Source organism: Stenella coeruleoalba (genome assembly GCF_951394435.1).
Source record: "Stenella coeruleoalba genome assembly, chromosome: 2".
Lineage (NCBI taxonomy): Eukaryota > Metazoa > Chordata > Mammalia > Artiodactyla > Delphinidae > Stenella > Stenella coeruleoalba.
In genome coordinates this window covers 154,041,980-154,065,478 of record NC_137147.1, presented here as the reverse complement: position 1 = coordinate 154,065,478, position 23,499 = coordinate 154,041,980, and the positions used below count along the sequence as shown (strand labels likewise).

The 23,499-nt window shown below is 39.3% G+C and overlaps 1 protein-coding gene across 4 annotated transcripts in view; it reads right to left on the bottom strand.

The window, feature by feature from the left end:
* Positions 1 to 23,499, bottom strand: part of MYO5A (myosin VA) — a 187,268-nt gene that overhangs the window by 30,093 nt on the left and 133,676 nt on the right. For 2 of the 4 annotated variants that reach the window (XM_079914136.1, XM_079914137.1), the window contains exons 25-31: positions 21,489 to 21,602; positions 15,023 to 15,166; positions 14,731 to 14,784; positions 12,385 to 12,612; positions 7,245 to 7,345; positions 3,467 to 3,547; positions 1,484 to 1,682 (exon numbers count right to left, since the gene is read on the bottom strand). In XM_079914136.1, coding sequence (XP_079770262.1) covers positions 1,484 to 1,682; positions 3,467 to 3,547; positions 7,245 to 7,345; positions 12,385 to 12,612; positions 14,731 to 14,784; positions 15,023 to 15,166; positions 21,489 to 21,602 — 921 coding nt within the window. The remainder of the gene's footprint in view (positions 1 to 1,483; positions 1,683 to 3,466; positions 3,548 to 7,244; positions 7,346 to 12,384; positions 12,613 to 14,730; positions 14,785 to 15,022; positions 15,167 to 21,488; positions 21,603 to 23,499) is intronic. The other 2 variants (XM_079914138.1, XM_079914139.1) reach the window with 1 other exon arrangement.

Genomic DNA, 23,499 nt, shown 5'->3' with positions numbered 1-23,499 from the left:
CCACCAGGGAAGTCCCATACCTTTGAGTTTTGCTTCAAATTAATATAAAAGATGGTTGAATAGATGACACCAGAAAACTATTTGTAATGTAAATGATCACTAATGAAATAATGGAGGGATAATTCAGATTGTTAAATCTTCAGAGAAAATCCAAACTATTTTAGTACAGCTCATTAAAACCCTGAATTGAAGAAACAGAAACAGCGCTTCCCTGGTGGCGAAGTGGTTGGGAATCTGCCTGCCAATGCAGGGGACACAGGTTCGAGCCCTGGTCCGGGAAGATCCCACATGCCACAAAGCAACTAAGCCCATGTGCCACAACCACTAAGCCTGTGCTCTAGAGCCCGTGAACCACAACTACTGAGCCCACATGCCACAACTACTGAAACCCTCACGCCTAGAGCCCATGCTCCATAACGGGAGAAGCTACCACCACAATGAGAAGCCTGCACATCGCAACGAAGACCCAACACAGCCAAAAATAAATAAATAAATAAACAAACAAACTAATTAAAAATAGCCCAAAACAGAAACAAATTACCACTAGCCCTAAACAGCTTTTCTCAAAACCAGACTGACACTACAATATAGATTTTATATAGAAGTATGGCATTGGGAGTTCCCTGGTCGGGTAACTGAGGAACTGAGATCCCACAAACCATGTGGTACAGCCAAAAATAAAATTAAAAAAAAGTGGAATTATACTTTTTCAATGACTTTTACTTTAATAAATATGTTTATCAAACTTAAGTATAAATCTGTAATAAAAGTTATTTTGTGACTGAAAAACATTTTAGAAAATATTTTCTATAAAAGAAAGAAGGACAGAAAGAAAAAAAGAGAAAAAGAACAAACTTGGACTCTGTGCCAGCACTCAGAATCTGGCAAGGGGAAAAAAATCTCCTCATTCACTGCCCAAGTTCTGCTAAAAAAGAATCACGAATGTATAAACTTGAATCCTGATGTTCCTCCTCCCTGACCTTGGAGCTCCAACCAAGGTCAACCTACAGCCCCACGTTGGTTCTGCCAACTGCCTTCCCTGACCCTAACTCTAACCCCGCTGTCTGCTAGAGACAGGGGCTGGGATGGCCACAGTGGTGCTTGGGGAGCAAAGGTTGTGACAACTATATAACCTCCTCGATGGCAGAGAAGCTGCAGCTGACGTGGAGGAAGCTGAGTTCCTGAGGATATCAAAAGCCCAGCACACAGTCAGCTGATATCTTCCAGACCCTCCAAGTGAGGGCTGAGGATGCTGAGATGCACCAGAGCCTTCTGTGAGAAACAACCCGAGTACACGCCTTTTTCACTTCTACCAACATAGTCCTATTTTCCTTACTCTGTCCCTGATAGGGAAAGAGGGTAACAAGTGTGGAGCAGTGAGTGTTTCCCAGTCAGGAAAGACGTTTTGCTCAAAAAACAAGGAAGGCCTCCCTGCAGGGCTAGGGCCTGCGTGCTGAGGAGTGTGGCCTGGCACCTCCCTTACCAGGTTCTCGTTGGTGAGCCGGGTGATCTCGTGCTGCAGGCTGGCCTCGATGCGGGCCTCTGGGGGCAGCTGCAGGTTCTGGGCCAGCAGCTGCTGCTGCCGGTTGTTCTCCTCCTTCAGGCTCTGGATCTCCCCGCGGAGGGCTTCGGCCTCATTCTCATGGCTCCTCTTCTGCGACTGCAGCTGGGATTCCAGGAGCCTGCGGAGAAGCCACACGAGTAGGAAAGGGAGATGACACCAGAGTCCCTGCTTGAAGGGTACAAGACTCCGCGCTCACTTGCAAGGGCAGAAAAGCAGGGATTCTGTAGTGACTGTGTAGCTTCTGACTTGATTAGAGTCCAGGAAGTCAACCAAGGGCCAGAAATGGAAACAAATGTGCTCACATTTGTGTCTTTCTGAACTGTGGACCCTGCTATGAAGTTCTCAAAGGCCCCTAGAAACAGGAAAATTTTAGCTCTTTTAAAAGGTTCATAGGAAATGATGATCAATCATCAATTAAAAATTGATCAATCAATTAAAAGACACAGGTTAAAGAACCTGGCTTACTACATTCACAAACTAGCATTAAAGTTGGCAAAGCTAGTACCTTCGTCGCAAAATCACTGCACTATGGAGGGCAAGATTACAAATTCCCCGTCTAATTAAATATGCCTTGAAGACTTTCAGCATTACTAATTCCAGGCAGAGGGTGTGACCAGGGTCCCATTTTTACTTTCTACTTTTATCTCTGAAGGGCAGAAAGGCTGGAGTGCTACTCTGAAATACATACAGATTTACCCAAATCCAGACAGATAGCTCTGAAATTTCGTGTGTATATATATATATATATATATATATATATATATATATATATAAAATTTGTCATTTTCTCTTTCCCCATAAACTTCCTTATCAGTAACAGAATCCTAACAAGATATGGTTTTAGAACATCAATATTAGTGGGACCAACAAAGCAGCTACTGCTTCTCTGAGCAAACATACAAGTCAGCTGCGCCGTGAGTAGTCTAGGGCAGGAGGATACTAGAGCGAACTGGCATCCTCCCTTCACCAGGCACCCCCATTTCTACATTCACCCCCTTTTCCAAAGCCAAGACAAAGTTATGGATAGGAATTAACTAACATGAAGAAAGAAAAGATGTTCTTTTATTCGAACCCCCTTAGTTATCAAATGCTGGGAAACACTGATGCCATTGCAAGCAAACAGTTAACAGCAGACTAAAAATATTTTAATGATTATAAAATTTCAAAAGGATTTGAACCAATAACACCACAAAGTTAATGACAATGGTTTGTGATTAGAACAAAGCAGAATAAGTAGAAGCCCCTCGAACAAAGAGTTTAAATATTTTAAAATTAAATATTCATATATTAATATTTAATATAAATATTAAAAATTAAATATTTTAAAAAATTCATCACTAAAATGGCATTTTTAAGAGATTTTAAGACACAAGTCTCACTAGAGGAGATGAGTGTCTGTGTCAGAAAGGTGCTGCTGTTTCAATTTCATTTGCTTTCCCCTAAACATATTTAACATGTTGAGTTAGGGTGATTATTTTGAACTGTAGCAATGCAGGAAACCCTCTTTGTTTGCGGTTTCACAAATCGGAATTTCACAATAACCACACAGAATGCCAAATTGTGCACTTAACACTGCTTAACACTGCTGTTAGGCAGCATGATCATAATATATGAGAATGTAGACACATTGCCCAGGCACATATATCCTTTAAATTGATTATTATTCCAAACAAGAAACCACTAAGTAATAGGTATTAATCTCTCCTGCAGTAGTAGCTTGGGCTCCAGTTGAGAGGTTTGGAATTTCTTCCACTTTTAGTGAGATATTCACAAATTTTAGTGTCTGAAATTTACCCAGGAAGACACTGAATATAAGAAATACAGAAGTTAAAGTCCGGAGGCCACTGTTAGTAAGAAAAACAACAAATTAATAACATTCCATTTTGAGGAGACAAATATAACCTGTTGGCTTGTTTCAACCCTTCATAAACCAGCAGCAGCTCTCCATCCTCATTCAACTCATGGCCATCCATAGCAGATGATCTTCCATGCAAAAGGAACAATAATGCAAAACACAAAGCGATGGTAATGAGATGATGATGGTCAAGAGCAGCATGTGATATTTCAATATTTTGTTAAGTCAACAGGACTGTTTTTATTAATTACAGATGACTTTAAGATGTTACCACAAAAATCATTTTTGGTTAATTTTTTTAAAAAAATGGGTAACGTGTAACATCACACATAAATGTGTAGAAATTAAAACAAAATAATCAACATCTAGAGCTACTTTTCCTGCAAAATAATAAATGACTGAAGAGGTAAGAAGGAGGTTCTATTTTTAACATTTTATTCAGCTAACAGAGTGATCTTTTTTTTTTTAACATCTTTATTGGGGTATAATTGCTTTACAATAGTGTGTTATTTTCTGCTTTATAACAAAGTGAATCAACTATACATATACATATATCCCCATTATCTCCTCCCTCTTGCGTCTCCCTCCCACCCTCCCTATCCCACCCCTCTAGGTGGTCACAAAGCACCGAGCTGATCTCCCTGTGCTATGTGGCTGCTTCCCACTTCAGCTAGCGGAGTGATCTTATATGTCACATATTATGTTAGAGACTAACCAAAATAGTCATATACATATAGAATGAAAATTTCAGCTACTGTCTTCATGTGGCAATTTTCATAATTCATTTCAAAATGAAGTTTTAAGTCTTCTGGGTAGGAATTTGTTTTAGCGTAATAAAATCTGATTTTGTATTTTTAAAATTATTTTTTAAAATTCTTATAGGAGTAACTTATAAGCCAGTATATGTCCAAAGTTCCCAGCTTTTATGACACAACTTTTAAAAGGTTTGTTGTGTCAAAAATTAATTTTAAGACCTGGGGAAACTTCTTTTTTACTAGAAGTGTGACACATTTTATTAAAAGTATGTAGAATTAACAAAACTGACAAAGTTGGTTATAGTTTTTTTTCTACTGAGGGTATAAAAATAATATTTTTGACTGTTTGTCAAGTGTCAGACACCATTCTACAACCTTCCACATGTATCATTTCATTTAGTTCTCCCAGTAACCCAATATATATCATTTGCCACACTGCAGAAGAAGACACTGAGGCTTAGATGTAAGATACCTGCAGGGGTTGCACAGTTGGCAAGTGGTGAAGGCCAGGGCTATGTGACTCCAGAGCCCAGGTTCTTACTTCTCCTACTAGACTTCTGTTTTGTTTGTTTGTTTGTTTATTTATGGCTGTGTTGGGTCTTTGTTGCTGCGCGCGGGCTTTCCCTAGTTGCGGCGAGCAGGGGCTACCCTTCGTTGCGGTGCGCGGGCTTCTCATTGTGGTGGCCTCTCCCATTTCAGAGCACAGGCTCTAGGCGCGTGGGCTTCAGCTGTTGTGGCTCACAGGCTCTAGAGCACAGGCTCCGTAGTTGTGGCACACGGGGTTAGTTGCTGCGCGGCATGTGGGGTCTTCCCAGACCAGGGCTGGAACCCATGTCCCCTCCATTGGCAGGCGGATTCTTAACCACTGTGCCACCAGGGAAGTCCCTAGACTTCTCTTGTTGATACGATGTTTACATAAAACAAATTTCAGACATTGCTCTTCTATTTTCCATCTACCATCTATCCCTAGAGAGTTGATTTATTTGCATGGTCTCAACTGTATTATTACATGCTGATGACTTCAATATTTACATCTCAGCCTACATATCTCTCCTGTTCCAGATCTATATTTTCAACTGCCTAATGAATTTCTCTCCTTGGATGTCTTCCTACCTCCTTAAATATTTGTAAATCTACTGATCATTTCCTGTACTTCCCCACATCCCAGACCCAGGATCACAAACTGGCATCACTATATCCAACCAAGTATCCATAGCAGACACTGCAAAGTTACCCTTCACGGTCCCCATCCCACACAGCCAACAAACTGCAAGGCTACACACCCCATCTTCTTATGTATCTTTCAAAGTGTCCCATTTTCTTCAATCCCAACTGTTACCAACTAAGTCAAAGTCACTATAATCAGTCATTCAATGATGGTGATAACCTCTTAACTGGTCTTTATGCTCTCAATCTTGTTCCACTACAATCTATTCTCTAACATAAAAGCCAGGGCTAGCTTTCTAAAATTCCAATCTCATCATATCATTCTCCTACTTAAAATCTTTCAGCAGCTTCCCTGGTGGTGCAGTGGTTAAGAATCCGTCTGCCAATGCAGGGGACACGGGTTCGAGCCCTGGTCCAGGAAGATCCCACATGCCACAGAGCAACTAAGCCCGCGAGCCACAACTACTGAAGCCTGCGCGCCTAGAGCCCGTGCTCCGCAACAAGAGAAGCCACCGCAATGAGAAGCCCATGCACGGCAACGAAGAGTAGCCCCTGCTCGCCATAACTAGAGAAAAGCCAGCAGGCAGCAACAAAGACCCAACGCAGACAAAAATAAAAATAAATAAATTTATTTTTTAAAAAAAATGACTTCCTTCCTGTCACTGGAGGGAAGTCCAAATTATCTTGGCTGTCTCCCCAACAGCCTATAAACTCTGTGAAAGGAAGGACTGTATTTATCTTGCTTACTGCTATATTCCCAGTGTGTGGCACAGGGCCTGGGATGAAGCAGGCATGCAATACATATCTGGTGACTGAATAGCTGAGTGGATGGATGAACAATGTAATATAGCTCTTTTTATACTAACACATCCTTAGCTATAAGATATGCTTACAACCTACATACATAAATTAAAATTTAAGTTTAACCAAATACTTTTATAAGCATTCTCCACTCTTGCCCATAAAAGAAGGTAATAAGTACCTTACATTTTGCATGGTAATATTCTTAATTTGTGAAGTATTTCTGTATACCAATCCTGACATTACGCATCAGGAGACCTAGATGTACACTGATAAATCTCTGTTATCATCACTGGCTGTGTTCTTTTAAGCATGTAGTCTTTTAAGTTCAGAGTTCAATAGCATGAAGGCTCTTTGGGAAGCAGGAATCGTAGGAAGGCTGACGAATTCCAGAAATGAGCTGTGATACTCTAAGCTATAGGGAAAACTTTTGGGAAAGTTTGGTCATTTAGTGACTGCAAATCTATACTCTCAGCCCACCCAAGGCTCTTAAGACTGAGCTAAATGCCATCTACAACTTCACTCACGAGTAAATGAGATGAAACCAAGGTTAGAATTTTCTCAGAACACCTTAGGAAATGTGACAAAAACTTGGTCTCATATATCAGGGTCCCATCCTAGAAGTCATGGTACCCTTCTAGAATTACATGGCCAACACAGATGTGATTCCGCTACTTCATCACTTCTCTTCACACTAAATTTCAATTATTGAAAGCTGCAGCTGTCCCTACGAACTTTCACAATAACCATCCTGAATAACAAATGGAAGTGACTACCCAAGATAGTCCAAGCTGTATAGTAAGCAACTGGTTTTCTTCTCAAGGCTAAGACCCTAAATATACAGAAATATATTCCCTTAATGTAAAGAATATTTTCCTTTCCATCTCTCACCTCTTATAATAATATAAGGTAATGCTACCTTATATTATTATAAATGAGATTTTCACTGGGAATATATTGGAAACCTTGGATCCCCTTTGAAGGTCAGCTGATGTCTAACAAAACAACGCATAAATACTTGGACTTACTGTATAAGAGGCTGGCTTGAAGATTAAAGATCAATATGATTAAACCAAAATGAATAAAAGAAACATCAACTTACCTGTTTGTTTCTTTCAAACCAATATATGCTTGTGCTATTTCACCTTTATCTTTCATTTTTTGTACATCTTCTAAAAGTATTGTGGAATCTGTCATTGTATTCTGAAGGGGGAAAAGACACATTTCCACATTAAGTGTTAACTCTAAAGCTTTGGACCTCATACAACATTTTCTTTCCTCCAGAATAGGGGGTGTTCTACAACACCTCTGCCCCACCAGAGCGTCTGCCCTAGCCTCGGTACAACTACAGAGAGTGGGGCACAGGCAGTTAAGAGGAAGAGGCACCTCCAGTCCCTCTCTTGAGAATCCCTAACACTCTACTACAAAGGTGGTGTGATTCTAGAGTAAATAAAATCACTGATGGGCCACGTGTGTTTTACACTGTGTGCGTGTGTGTGTGTGTGTATATACACACACACACACACACGCACACAGTGTAAATATATATATATATTCAGTGCCCTTGCCTGGTTATTATTCTAATGTTGTATATATACTTTAAAAAATATACATATAGATATAAACTATATACAGCATTAAAACAATAACCAGGCAAGAACACCAAGTATTCAATGCAATGTACAAAGCTGTTCTTTCTTCTACTTCTGGACCAGTTATAACAAAACAAATACCCTAATAAACACGAAAAGTTTGACATAAAGCTCATTTTCCCATTAACAACTCAGTACAAAACAAGTGGTGTTCAGATCATGTGTTTCAGCAAAATTAAATGTTTTTTTCCTCACATCTTTAGATATATATAAATGGGAAGGATTTAGCTCCTTGGAAATATCTACCATCTGCTGTTATTCAATTCTTTTTTCCTCTGTTACAGTATAGCATGGTTCATAAGCTTTTGAAATAAACATCTGGCAGGTCAGAATTACTAACGATTTTGCATAGAAAGGACTTTTCTGCTAACATTTTTACTTCCTTTTTTATTTTTCTTTTTTGGTGTAATCTGTCTGACAACCAATGTAATTTCAAAATCTTGCTTCTACTCAGCCACTCTCTCTCTCTCCTAAACCAGGGCAAGAATAGACAATAAGAACAACTGCTCTATAGCCTCTAAAGAATAATACTCTTTAGAACCCAAGAGCCCATTCTATTTGTCTAAATAGTATATGTCTGATGGTTTAGTCAACATTTGCTCTAAAGCCAGATCTCACAGTGAAGTAGAGATTACAGAATACACTTCAAATATCATGATCTTAGAGACCAAGATAACTTTAATGTCAACTAGAGGCCTACAAATACTCGCTTTTGAATTCCAGTGTTTATAATAAAAAAAATCCTTTTTTTAAAAAAAATCCCACTTTTATCCTAATGCTGTCCTTTTGTGAGTCTATAAATGCACACTTAGAGAAGACCAAATATAACCTGATAAGAGCTATAACAAGAGCTTACGCTTTACTGATTTTAAAAATCTTTCCCATAAGCACCACATATAGCATTTTTATAAATATTCTAGGTATGTTTTATAAATATTTTACTACATATTTCATAGAAAATTTCTTTTTCTCTTTTATTGAAAGGCAGAAAATCTTTCTACTCTATAAAGGGCCATACTCAGATTTTTAAGTTTTAGACTGTAACTCAAAGAACCAGTTTCTATGTTAAATAACGCTACATGTATTCTTTGACATCTGAGGACCTACATGATCTGGTTTTTAACTTTTAGTAAATTAGGTAAGTAGATCTAATGAACTCATCCAAAGGAAAGATAGTAGAAAGTAGCCAGTCCTTCCCTTATCCGGCCTATCATAGCTAAGAAGCAGGGGCTGGGCATGGGGTCAGACTTGGACTGCCAGTGCTAGGAAGTTCCTGACTCACTGCTCAAAGAGTCCCTGCCAAGACAGGACCAGAAGTTCTGAAAGGGTTGCGCCATGTAGGAAAATCCCACTCTTCCCAAGGGCATGCTCAGCTCCTCAGGCCCCTCCTCACCCTTGGCCAACAAACCCACAGCTGGTAGAAATGAGAGTATGGGAACGCTTGCACTTTGGAGTGTGCTCCGAGTTAAGGGCTTCCCTCCCCCGCTTGTGGATGGCCTGCCATAACTACCACTATGAGTCACAGACCTGACTGCGAATTCAAAAGTCATGGAGGCCTCTCTGCGATCCAGACTGGAGCCTATGACATCCATTATTTTCCCACTGACTTCTCAAATAGCAGGGGGTCAAATAGGAAATTAATTTGTAAATATCAAAATAGACTTGTTGGCCAGAGAATATCAACTGCAAAACTGCGGGATACTTGTAAAAATCAGGATTAAATAGAAGTGTTTACTAAAAATTTAAAAAAATATATAATTACCTTGTCATCCTGAAAATCACAAGTCAGCAAGCACAAAAAACAAATGGAGAAAACAACAAACCCTTAGTTCCATAAATAAATTCCATCTTGAGTCCTCATCAAAACAGATAAAAGCTAACTGTGAAAACAACCAAGTTTGTTTCTCCTAAAACTAACTCTGTATGTAAATTACTATCCATGGAACTGGCATGAAGTGGACATTAATATATATTTATGTAATGGCAACTCTTAATTCTCAGGAACAGACTCTTGAAATTCTTTTGAGTTGGTTTGATTTTTCTAATTATAAAGTATTTGTGAGGGTATGAGGAAAATGAACCTCCTGTTAATGTATTATGATAAAATTCTTATCCCAGGTCTGTGAGAGTTAACAGTAACGCCTTGGTAGGAGGTCATTTGTCCAAGTGAAGCCTCCCGGAACACTTGTGGAGGTGGAGCACGTAAACTAGATGTGGCTGGCTGGGCTGGATCATCACCTGGCCCACGGGATATCACTTACCACTTGCTTGCAAAGGAGTTGTGAAATGATGTGTCCCTTGACTAGAAACGGAGTGGGATAAACAGTCCTGGGTTTGAAAGGGCTTAGTCAGTGTCCTGGGCATTTCTCCTAAGAGAAAACAAGCTGATGCTATGTGTAGGCTTGGAGCCTGGAGAGCAGGGACCTTGGTTAGACAGGGCCAGCCCATTAGGCGCTGGAGATAAGTTGTCACATGGAGTATGTGAGCTGGGTAGGTGACAGTGTGAGGTACCAGAGCTATGTGCTCTTGTGAGCTGGATTGTTTTTATACCCCTTGGTTCATTTTTCTTTTTCTTTCTATTGACTTTTACTAAAGTTTCTTGTTAGAATATTAGTTCATCACAGGGAACCAGAGAAAGGAATTCTAATTTTGGACTCTGTTCCAGCTAGCATGCAGAGGGAGGCTTGTTTCTTGAGGCCCAGTCCCAGGTGTGAGTTGTCGTTATCAAATACAAATGTTATGTGCCAGGTATGGTATCTTAACCACATGCAGAACTACCATTTCTTTTATTCTTTTCTTTTCTTTTTTTTTTTAGAATTTGGAGGCTTTCAATATTCTTTTATTTTTATTTATTTATTTTTGGCTGTGTTGGGTCTTCGTTGCTGCACGCGGGCTTTCTCTAATTGCCGCGAGCAGGGGCTACTGTTCGTTGCAGTGCACGGGCTTCTCATTACAGTGGCTTCTCTTGTTGTGGAGCTCGAGCTCTAGGTACGCAGGCTCAGTAGTTGTGGCACACGGGATTAGTTGCTCTGCGGCATGAGGGGTCTTCCTGGACCAGGGCTCGAACCCATGTCCCCTGCATTGGCAGGAGGATTCTTAACCACTGCACCACCAGGGAAGCCCCAGAACTACCATTTCTAAGAGAAGTGCTCTCAGATCTTTCAGGCATCCCATTCACTATATGTTATAGTCTTTTAAAAACTGAATTATATTGACATACAATATCAGTTTCATTTGTACAACATAGTGATTTGATATTTTTATACATTATGAAATGATCACCAGGATAAGTCTAGTTACCATCTGTCACCATACGAGTTATTACAATATCATTGACTGTATTCCCTATGATGTACATTACATCCCTGTGACTTATTTATTTTATAACTGGAAGTTTGTAACTCTGAATCCCCTTTATCTATGTCACCCAACCCTCTAACCCCCTCCCTTCTGGCAAACACTAGTTTCTTCTAGCTAGGAGTCTGCTTCTGTTTTGTTTTTTAGATTTCACACATACTAAGTGAAATCATATGGTATGTGTCATTCTCTTTTTTTTTTTTTTTCATTCTCTGTCTTATAGTCATTTTTTATGTGGCAGGTCATGCAGCTGGGATACTTGATTGCCTAATTCTTGGTAACACTTTGCTTCATGAACATGGGCAGGGACAAAAACCAGGTTTTAAGATGATTATTCAGATTCCCCCCGATGTCAAATGACTAAAAGGTCCATTTCTCACCAACACATGGCAGTTGGATCTCAAGTTATCTGAGGTCAGGGAAGGCGTTCAAAGGGCCATCTATATGCTTCAGCCTGGGTCCCTTCTGTGGAATCACTAAACACAGCCCCTCCTAGCTGGGACAACTCCCACCATTAAACAGAACTTCTTGAAGTGAGCAGAAATCATCTCCATGTCACTTCTACTCACTGATCTCATTTCTAACCTTTTCACGTGTTATCTTTCCTATCTTTAAACAGGCTATTTTCAACAAATAATTTAAAATTGTACTTAATGCCTTCCCACAGCAAGACAACTTATGGATTTTTGTATTTAATAGAATTGTATTTTTGATCAAAATTTATCATGACCAGATTACTAAAAAACGATTAATTTTAAAAGCCCTTTGCTCATGAGTGAGCGGTGAAACTTTGAAGAGCATTTGAGATATCATTTGCTTCTTGTTCACTCCAACTGGTATTTGCAACAGTTTTAAAACAACATTGAGATTTTCCCCCCAAAATGATGATATCCTCAATTAGACTAAAAATGCTCTTAAATGTTTGCTTTGTTATAAATTGGAGAGAGGGCTTCCCTGGTGGCACAGTGGTTGAGAGTCTGCCTGCTGATGCAGGGGACACGGGTTCGTGCCCCGGTCCGGGAGGATCCCGCATGCCGTGGGGCAGCTGGGCCTGTGGGCCATGGCCGCTGAGCCCGTGCATCCGGAGCCTGTGATCCGCAACGGGAGAGGCCACAGCAGTCAGAGGCCCGCGTACCGCAAAGATAAATAAATAAATAAATAAGTTGGAGGGAAAGGGTATGAAGAAAGAGGCCAGTCCCCAAACACCCACCTGAGCCACTTGCTCATGCTTACCTTGGGTTGGATGGCCTCTTTCTGGCTCACCAGTTGAGACCTCAAGATGAGGACTTCCTCCTTGCGGACATCGAGCTCCTCACTCACAGAGGTCAGCTGCTCCATGAGGACACGGTAGGCTGGTGCACCTGGAGCGGTCACCTCGGGGGCACTTTTCTCACTAAGGGCCTTGCGTAACTCATTCAGCTCATTTTTCAGTTTTTTGTTTTCTGATTCTAGTTCTTGACGCTGTATGAATAGACAAAGAAGTTCATCACTGTCATCCTCAACTTTACATTGCAATACTCATCCTTCTCTAAGATAGTAGAAGAATTCTGCTGGAAAAGATCACCAGAGCTCCATAGTGAATGGCTCCCCTGGTTCTACTGGGAACTCAGCTCTTAAAATTAAGAAAGTCAGCGTCAAGTGGAATTGAGCAAGGTGAATGGTAGTTTGCTTCATCAACCTAAATTCCAGAATCAAATTTATTCCAGGCCGCCCAGGGTGTGGTCACAGGCCTGAAGAGAAGGCTGAGTCCTAAGGGGTGAGTTTATCTCAGTACTAAGAAGCACAGGTTTTCTTTATGGGTAAATACAAGCACAAATATGAAGGTCCAAATGGTCAGGTTATTTCCAATGAATTGTTCAGAGAGCAGATCCCTGAAGTGTTGAGTAGTACCCTCTTATTTCTTTTGTAAAGGAGAGGGGAAAGACCACTGAAATTTTAGGCTTTTAACTTCTAATTTAAAAATTACATAGTATTTAAACTAATAAAATTCTCTATAGTGTTTCAATAACAACAAACAATATATTTTTGAAACTTCTTTCCTGTGTGACATGCTTGTGAAGCTGCTGGCGGAAGCCTTGAGAAGCAGGAGGAGAGGATGGGCGACCTCTTCCTTCAGTCATCTAGATGGACATACACATCCTTTACCATCTCCATACTTTCACATACTACCAGCCATCCTCCCATCACCAGTTAGTGCTGCCCTTTGTAGGCTCTGCTCAACCAACGGCAGTGGAACCCAGAATAGAGATCTGCCGCTGAACTCTATTTACTGACTCTAAAATACAAATGTCACAGGATACTGGTTGGGAAATAGTGAAGCAGACGGGCATTTAAAAGCACCATGCTGATTTATTTAGCACATGACATTAAGGCTTTATGATAGTGGAAGTGAGACACTTCCACACAAAGATAAAATATTTTACCATTTCTTCCAGAGAAGCAACCTTAGGTTTATAGCACCATATTAGACCTTTCAACATGTTATAGTAAGACTAATTAAAGTCCTTTTTTTCCCCTAGTTTAAGAATGTATAACACTTTCTTTCATGAATTAGTCCATTCACACATGAAAATGAATGCTCCTTCCTATCCCCAGTCCCCTATCAACTGGTAATCAGATTTCTGAAAACGCATGAATGTCTTTACTTCGACACCTAAGCTCTGATGCCATGTTTCCCAAACTTTAATGTGCATCAGAATCACCCAGAGAACGGATGGCTTGGTGCCACCCCCACGGTTTCTGATTCAATAGGTTTGGTGTGAGGCCCGTAAATTTGCATTTCCATCAAATTACCAGGTCATGTTGATGCAGATGGCCCAGGGACCACATTTCGAGAAACACTGAGCTAATACTTGGGAACTGTCTTTCTCTACAAACACATAGTTTCAGTGGGGTCTGATGGTTAGAGCATGGGGTTTGGAGCTAGAGATACCAATGTTCAAATTTCATTCCTGTCGGTTTCTAGTGGGGTCATCTTAGGGAAGTTACTTATACTTCTTAGTGTCAATTGCTTCATCTATAAAATGGGAATTAAAATGCTTACTTGCAGGATGGTTGTTAAAAATTAAGGCTGATGTGTAAAGTGCTTGTATTTTAAAATGATGAAGATAATGACAGCAGCCAACATTTGTTGGGTCCTTATGATGTGCCAGGCACTATTCTAAGCAGTTTACGTGAATTACTTCATATAATCCTCATGACAGTCCTATAAGATACATATTATCATTATTCCCGCTTTATAGATGAGAAAACCAAGGCACAGAAAGGAGAATTTGCACACAGTCATACAATGGCAGATCTAGCATTTGAACCCAGGCAGTCTGTCACCTGGGTCCATGTCCTTTACTACCTTCTACAGCCTCAAATGGCAGCTACTGCTCCTGCTTCTGCTTAGACTGAACTCTAGCTTATATGAAAGAGAATTTTAAAAAGGGAATGACACAGGGCTACAACTAATGCCTGAATAAGCCTTAAGCTAGGGCCTCAGGTACCCTTAAGGATGTTCTCTGAGAGACAGAAGCTCCGAGCAGGTCTCTCGCCACAAGATATTCAAAGTCTTGGGCTGAAACTTCCCATTACCTTGAGTGACTCATATTCCAGTTCTGCACCTCTAATTTGTGGTCTTTCTTCTTCCTAGGGAAACACACAAAGTTAAAAACTTTATAAGTAAGTAGTTATATTTTAATTGTCACATTCTTACTCTTAGAATATTTCCTAGCTCAGCAGAAAAGAGTGAGGAGAGTTAAGCCCTCACTACTTGAACCAAAACCTACTTGGTTAAAGTTAAAGTACTTCTGGGCTGAGTTCCCATTAAAGAAGAGACTGCAGAACTCAGTTTGCCATGGACCTAGGGTGGGAGAGCACTGCGCACCTTTGCCTTACTTCGGAGCACCTGCTCCTCCTTGCGGTCCAGCTCATCCTGCATCACCTGCTTCTCCTGCTCCAGCTCTGTGACACGCTTCTGGAGCTTGAGGAACAATGACATGTCCAGAGGCACCTTCTTCTCGCTTGGCTCCTAAACCCCAGAAATCAGAAGATGGTCAAGATGGTTCGGAAGATGTACAAGCCAATGAGAAAATGATGAACAGCTCAACAGAGAAACAGGCAAACTTATAGGAGAAATATAAATGGCCAAAGAATATACAACTAACACATCCAACCAGCTAATAAATGGAGAAATGCGAATTAAACAACAGCACGGTACCACTTTCCCCCTATCATACTGGCAAAGACTAATAAGATTAATAAGGCCATGTGTTAGCCTTATTAAGTGTCTTATAAGATATTGGTGGAAGTTATAAGTAGGCCCTTTGGAAGGGCAAGTTAGCTGTATTTATTAAAATTTAAGTCTGTATATTCTTTAACATAGGACAAACATAGCAATATATGTTTAAGAATTAATCCTGCACAAATACACAAGTACACAAAAATATATGGGGAAAGATGTTCACTGTAATATTTTTTCTAACTGCAAAAAACTAAAAAGAACTCAAATGTTGGTCAATAGGAGAGTTGCTTAAATAAATTATGGTATAGTCAAACTATGAAGTATTTTATAGCTGTTAAAAATAATGAAGTAGATCTACATGAGTAGATAAATATGTTCTAGATAAAAGTATTAAGTGAAATGAACAAGTTGCAGGATAGTATCTCATTTTTCTTAAAAAAAACCAAAACCCAATACATGTGACTTTTAAGTATACCTAGCACATGGCATACAAATATCTAGAAGGCCATCGAGGTTATCTTAGAGAATGGGAGGTACTGTGGGAAAGTTTCATTTTCTACTTCACACATTTCTATATTTGAATTGTTTACAATGAGCATGTACTACTTTTGTAATTAGGAAAAATGATTTTTGAAAAGGTGAGATGCTAGCATAAATTACTGAGGTCAGAGAGAAAACTAAAAAACCAAAATATATACAGCCCCTAATAAACTGAAAGATAACCTAGCAGCATTTAAAATCATGTCAATTGGTTCTAAAACAGAGTCACAGGGAGAACTAGTAGGATAAATAAAGATACACTAACTAAAGCTAAGCAAAAGGAAATAATTAACCCCTATCCACCATCATAGAAATTCTGGAGGCTCCATAATTGTTTTACTTTCTTTACTTTGGGTTTGAATTTTTAATGAGGTAAGAAGAGAAACAATTGTATCATTAGATTTTGAGAGGATAAAGATCCTCTTTTTGTTAGAGAGAAAGAGAATGGTAACAACAACTTATTTAATTAAATGATGGAAGTATAATTCTTAACTGATCAGCAAATCTTGTATTTCCAATTGTCAATTTTTAAAAAAATGTTTTTTCCTCATATAAAAGCAAAATAAGTTTAGGAAATAAGAAAAGTACAAAGAAGAGAACTGTAAGCATAATCTCGTATCCAGAGAAAACGCACAATTTTTGTCCAGTCTTTTTTTTAAAATAAATTTAAAGAACTGGAATAATACTTTCATTATAATTTTGTACTGTCTTTAAAACTTAGCATTGTACTATAATCGTTTTCCAAATTTATAATATGATACTTGAAAGCACAATTTTTAATGGCTGTATTGACATGTGTACCATCATTTGCTTAGCTATTACCTTACTGGTGACCACTGGGGTTATTTCTAATTGTTTGCTATTGAAATATACTAAAATAAACAACCTAGTACATAAATATCTAAACATTAATGTTTTTAAGTCTATTAAATTGGTTGAGCCTGTTTATACTTCCATCAGCAGCCACCAACTTGCCTGGAACAGCAATGACTGTTATTAAAAAAAATTGGCTCAGCTGGTAGACCAATAGTGGTTTTTCATTATTGTTTTAATTTATATTTCTTTGTTTTTTGATGAGGTTGAATAATTTTTATATTCATGAGCAATCTTTGATTTTTTGTGAATTCTTGGTAGTGCTAAGTTCAGTATTATTCCAGTTCTAAAAAGACACCTAAGAAGAATCAACTAAACTAAGAAGTGGGGCATTTATAGGCTGTCAGGGTCATTTATCTACAAACTAGTTAGACCTGGTCTTTTTCTTTCTGTCCACTTTAAAAAAATAATAAATTTATATATTTATTTATTTTTGACTGTGTTGGGTCTTCGTTGCTGCGTGAGGGCTTTCTCTAGTTGCAGCAAGCAGGGGCTACTCTTTATTGTGGTGCACGGGCTTCTCATTGTGCTGGCTTCTCTTCTTGTGGAGCACAGGCTCTAGGTGCACAGGCTTCAGTAGTTGTGGCACATGGGCTCAGCAGTTGTGGCTCTCGGGCTCTAGAGCGCAGGCTCAGTAGTTGTGGTGTACGGGCTCAGTGGCATGTGGGATCTTCCCAGACCAGGGCTCAAACCTGTGTCCCCTGCATCGGCAGGCGTATTCTTAATCACTGCGCCACCAGGGAAGTCCATCTATCCACTTTTGCACTGCTCAGCGTAACAAAAAGTTTAGGTATATGACCTTCACCATAAAGTCTGTCCCAACTTAGTAGAACAGAGGTAGCATCTTCCCTGAGCATGAAATTACTACAGAATTTCATTCATACAAAAATTCATTTCTGGGACTTCCCTGGTGGCGCAGTGGTTGAGAGTCCACCTGCCGATGCAGGGGACGTGGGTTCATGCCCCGGTCTGGGAGGATCCCACATGCCGCGGAGTGGCTGGGCCCGTGAGCCATGGCCGCTGAGCCTGCGCGTCCGGAGTCTGTGCTCCGCAACAGGAGAGGCCGCAATAGTGAGAGGCCCTCGTACCACAAAAAAACCCCACAAAAAACAAACAACAACAACAAAAAAATTCATTTCTATACATCCCACAAATACTTATATTTTAGCTTATTTATAATGTAAACATTCTATCTTATGTATTTTAATGTTTGTTCCTCTATTAATGGTGTATGTATCCCTGAAAACTTTTAACTATTTAAGCCTTTTTTCACACTATGATAGAAACCTTCATTCTATGAATGAATATAATATTTCATCATTGTACCTATAGATAGGAACATTTGACAACTGCAAAAATTGAGGCATAATGATAAGTAATTAAGAGAGCTCCAAATGGTGCCCATTCTTATCCCTAATGACACGTATAATCAAAGAGATATACCACGTAAGCAAGAAGGAAGTTTGGGCCATCTGGCTCAGGGAAGTGTCTGGGGTTTTGTTTTGCTTTCTTTCCTTTGTTAGGACTTTGTCATCTAGGGCTTTTCCAAGAAAGTGAAGCTTTAAAACTAATCTAAAAAATAGCAACAGTCTCTCATTAGAGGAAAATCAGGAAGATAACAGAATTTGTTCACAAAATTACCACGACAGGCCTGGCAGTCATTCTGGAATTACTGCTGACAATAGCTGAGAAAGTTATGGTGACGCTTTCCCTGGATTTGACAGGTATGAGAAAGCTCGACAGCAATAGCAGAACTGAGATAATTAGTTAATGGCTACTAAGAAAGGGGCATTACAGAGCGTGCAGAAGCAATGGTTCCAAAAAAATAACCCCAAACCACGAAGATGCTGGAAGTGTGGGAGGGCTGCAAGGCAAGTGGAGCTGGCAGGTGAGTTCTTCAGAGAGAAACAGCAATGGAGGTGTCATTGTGTCTTGTGAACAAACAATCACAAGTTTCTGATTTGTGACTAGAGAGACATTAATCTTTTATTTTTACATCAAATTTTGCTATTATTACATGACTAAGGTCAGAATTCTGTTTCAAAACAATTTATTTGTTTTAATTTTTTAAAAATCAATTCATAAACAAGAGTGATCCCATTATTTTCCTTGCACTGGATTCTAAAAGAGCTACTTGGGAATATTACACATAGGAGTTGAAAGTTTTCCTTTAGTTTGAAAAGGGCAATTTGTAAACCTGGCCATTACAGAGGTAGTTGCAGGAAGAAATGCAAACCTGCAAGGCACAAGTAATTCGAAGTACAAAGTTATGTCCTGCACAATTTCCCTTCTGATAATCAATCTCTCTTTTTCTATTACTAGTGTAGATTTCCATCTTTCTGATCCTGGCCACACACAGTCAGAATTGTAGGGTGGTCACTGGAAGCCTGTTTATTAGAGCAAAAACCTCTGTTTATTGAACACTTACTATGTATCAACACTGCTACAAGTGTTTTATAAAAATTAACTCATTTAATCTTCAAAATATCACTATAAAGTAAGATAATAATAGCATTGCCACTTCACAGATGAGGAAACTGAAACACAGAGAGATTGAGGCTAAGGTTATGGACTCAGTCCCAAGGAGGAGAGTTACTGTAGTCTGTCCCATGGTAAAGACAGCACTAACCAAAGCCAGCCACATCAGATGCATGCACTTAGTCACAAGAAACAAGCATGACTACTTGTCAACAGCCTTCCTCATTACTGAGAGAAGACTTCCAGTGTATGACCTACTGTTGGTGGTCAGTGCACATGACAGACACTAACAATAATCCAAGATCTGTAGGTGATTTCTGGAGCACAATTCACACTTCATTTTTCAAAAAAGATGAAAAATGTACCAAATCCCACTCTAATCTATCTCTTAACTTGAGAAAAGACTTGACAGAAAACAAGTGACAATAGAAATGAAAAGGTTACCCCTCCCCTCAAATCTGTAAGAATCTGGAGAAAACTTGAAAAGAATAGAGACCCTGACAAAAACTGTTATTAGTAAAAATTAGGTAAAGCATATAAGAGTTTTGAGTTTAAAAATGTAATGCCCACTACTGGGCATATACCCAGAGAAAACCATAATTCAAAAAGACACATGCACCCCAATGTTCATTGCAGCACTATTTACAATAGCCAGGTCATGGAATCAACCTAAATGCCCATCTACAGACAAACGGATAAAGAAGACGAATGGTACATATACACAATGGAATATTACTCAGCCATAAAAAGGAATGCAATCGGGTCATTTATAGAGATGTGGATGGACCTAGAGACTGTCATACAGAGTGAAGTAAGTCAGAAAGAGAAAAACAAATACTGTATATTAATGTATATACGTGGAATCTAGAAAAATGGTACAGATGAACCAGTTTGCAAGGCAGAAATAGAGACACAGATGTAGAGAACAAACATATGGACACGAAGACCAAGGGGGGAAAGCGCGGTGCGGGGGAGTGGGGGATGAATTGGGAGATTGGGATTGACATATATACACTAATATGTATAAAATGGATAACTAATAAGAACCTGCTGTATAAAAAAATAAATAAAATTCAAGGAAAAACAAAACAAAACAAAAAAAACCCCAAAGAACTGTGAGCAATAATGAATTGCTGTAGTTTGAAACCACTAAAGTCAGGGATGGTTTGTTGCACAACAGATAACTTGAACGACCTCTGTCCTGCTATATACAGGCCATACTGCTGTATCAATGTCCCCAGCCTAACGTTATCTGTAGACAGAAATGGGACTGGAGAACCGCAGTGTAGAACCCCTGAGTGCAAGGAGGTAGAGTGTGGAGCTCTGAACAGACAGGCCTCAGTTAGAATACTGGCTCTGCCACTTACAAGCTGTGACCTTGGGCCAGCAACTTAGCCCTCTCCTATGTATGAGTCCAATTATATGACACTTTTCTTTAAAAGGAACAGAATGAGATGGAGAAACTTTTCATCCCAAGTGGAACTAAGACAAGAAAGGAAAGAATTATTCAATTTTTTTCAGCTGTTCTGCCAGAAGCAGTCTATTTCTGACTTGGCCATTCTCGCAGAATATGATACAAAAATAGAAGAGTTGTGCCTGAATTACCCATTACAGAAACTAATGTCATATTTGAAGAAGATCTGAGAATTGGTTTGGGAACGATCTAACTTAAAGTCACTGTACTCTTGGAATTACAGTAACATGTCATTTTGATTTCAAACCATGTAACACAAAACACTAAGGCAGATTTATAAGCTGTTTTTCATGCATTTTTGTGGGAGAGAATTACATTGGTACAAACTATCATCCAACAGGCAGCAATTTTGCTAAACTCTTGGGCATTGGTATTTATAATATTCTAGGACAGAGGGCTTACCTTTCAAATAATTTACCTCAGTCTGAAATAAATTCATGATAGGCTATGTTTTTTGCACATAGAACATGTTAAGGTGTAAAAGGGAATTACAGAAGGGAAAAATCTGATCCTCAAAATTACATTAAAAATGAAAATTAAAATGTTTATTGACAAAAAAATATATGCAATAAGTATGTATGTACACAGCTAATTAAGCACCTTTAAAGTCACTTATGAAGAATAAACAGCATAAAACAAATGTTACGTTTATGGACAAATGGGGTCCTCCCTGCAAAGAAAATGTTCTCTGTTAGTAACAGCATGGGCACATCTTACTTTTACTGATAGGTGTCTAAAATGTACCTCTGTCCTTGATGGAATGTCTTCAGTTTCTGCAATTTCAGAGCTAAAGGTGTATTCAGACTCATTGCTGCTGTGGGTGGAGTCTGTTCTCTTGTGTCCAGGCTTAGGCACATTCTGCAAGACAAATAAGCAGTTACAGTTAACACAACATAATTAAATAATTGAACTAGGCATAGTTAAGACAGCATCCACCTTAACTCAGTTCTAATCCTCACTCGCTGACTTAATGTTCTCATGCCCAAACGATCTGTTCCATGTTGTATTAACAAACTCTTACAAAAGGGTCACCTTCGGAGCTCCTCAAAGAATGAGAAAGATGCACCAGGAGGGCAGGACAAGCACAGTCACAAAACCAAATACTCGAACAAAAATCATCTGTGATTACTGGCAGAGTCCACTTTTTAAAGTTGTGAGTGGCTAGTCGCACTGGGTGAAGCATAGGTATGATGCCTCAGCATCTAAGGACTGTAACTGACTTCCATGTTGCAATCAAATAAAACCTACCAAAAAGTTCATAGGATATATTTAATGATAGCATAATCATTTTACTGCACCGTATTTGGGCATAAATGGTAAAAAGAAAAAAAAAAAAAAGTCAGGGGAGGGGGGTTTCCACTTAGGCGACTACAATTTCTGTTAGTTTTATGCCTGAAGCTGAATCTCTGGAGTCAGCAGTGGGAAGGATGAATGTGCAGAAGAGGCAAGGAAGCTGCTCGAAGAATCCTGGGAAGATCCTGGGGTTATTAATTCAGGGAGTCCAGGTGACACTTTTATGGCATGTGGTACCTATGAACTAGTGTTCAGAAAGCTTGTGGGGAACAGAAAAGCAATTGTAGTCCCTTCCTTTCTGTAGGAAAAGGGGTTAGAGAATGACTTGAAGGAAGAAGAGATAAAAAGGCTGGGTTTGGGCCCCTCACTCCTAGGGTGCCCCCAGCAGCAGACATGGAAATGTTCAGTGGCCTGGATTTTCTAGGGTTACAAATCCTGAGAGCTTCAGAAAGGCCTCCAAGAGCTTTGGGATCTGTCCAATTTCCTTTACTCCTTCCCAGGTGCAGGAAAAGAGCCAGAAGCCACAAAGGGCTTTTTGCCTCTTTCCTTCCAACATCCAGGCGTATAGAGAGCAGACCCATCTGTGCAACCACAAGGAAGCCAGCCCCCAGGGGCAGTTGAAAGCCCCTCAGCCCCGCCCAACCTGTATGTTCTATGTTCATTAGTGTAATTTTCTTCTTTTGTGTGTGTGATATCTTTGTCTGGTTTTGGTATCAGTGTGATGCTGGCCTCACAGAATGAGTTGGGAAACTGCCCCCTCTTCAATTTTTTGGAATAGTTTGAGAAGCATAGGTGTTAACTCTTCTTTAAATGTTTTTTGTTGGGAGTTTTTGACTGCTGATTCAATTTCATTTCCGATGTTTGATCTGTTCATATTTTCTATTTCTTCCTGATTCAGTATTGGGATATTGTATGTTTCCAGGAATTTGTCCATTTCTTCGAGGTTGTTCATTTTATTGCCATGTAATTGTTTGTAGTAATCTCTTATGATACTGTGTATTTCTGTGGTGTTGCCTGTAACCGCTCCTCTTTCATTTCTGATTTTATTTATTTGGGTTCTCTCTTTTTGTCTTGATGAGTGTGGCTAAAAGTTTATCAATTTTTCTTATTTTTTTCAAAAGACCAGCTCTTAGTTTTGTTCATCTTTTAAACTGATTTTTAGTCTCTTTCATTTCCACTCTGATCTTTTTTTTCCTCCTTCTACTAATGTTGAGCTTTGTTTGTACTTTTTCTAGTTCCTTTAGGTGTAAGGTTAGATTGTTTATTTGAGATTTTTCTTGTTACCTGAGGTAGCATGTATTGCCATTAAACTTCCCTCTTAGAACTGTTTTTGCTGCAGTCCATAGATTTTAATCATTTTGTTTCCACTTTCATTTGTCTCCGGCTATTTTAAAAATTTCTTCTTTGGTTTCTTCAGTGACCTATTTGCTGTTTAGTAGTGGTTTGCTTAGCCTCCATGTGT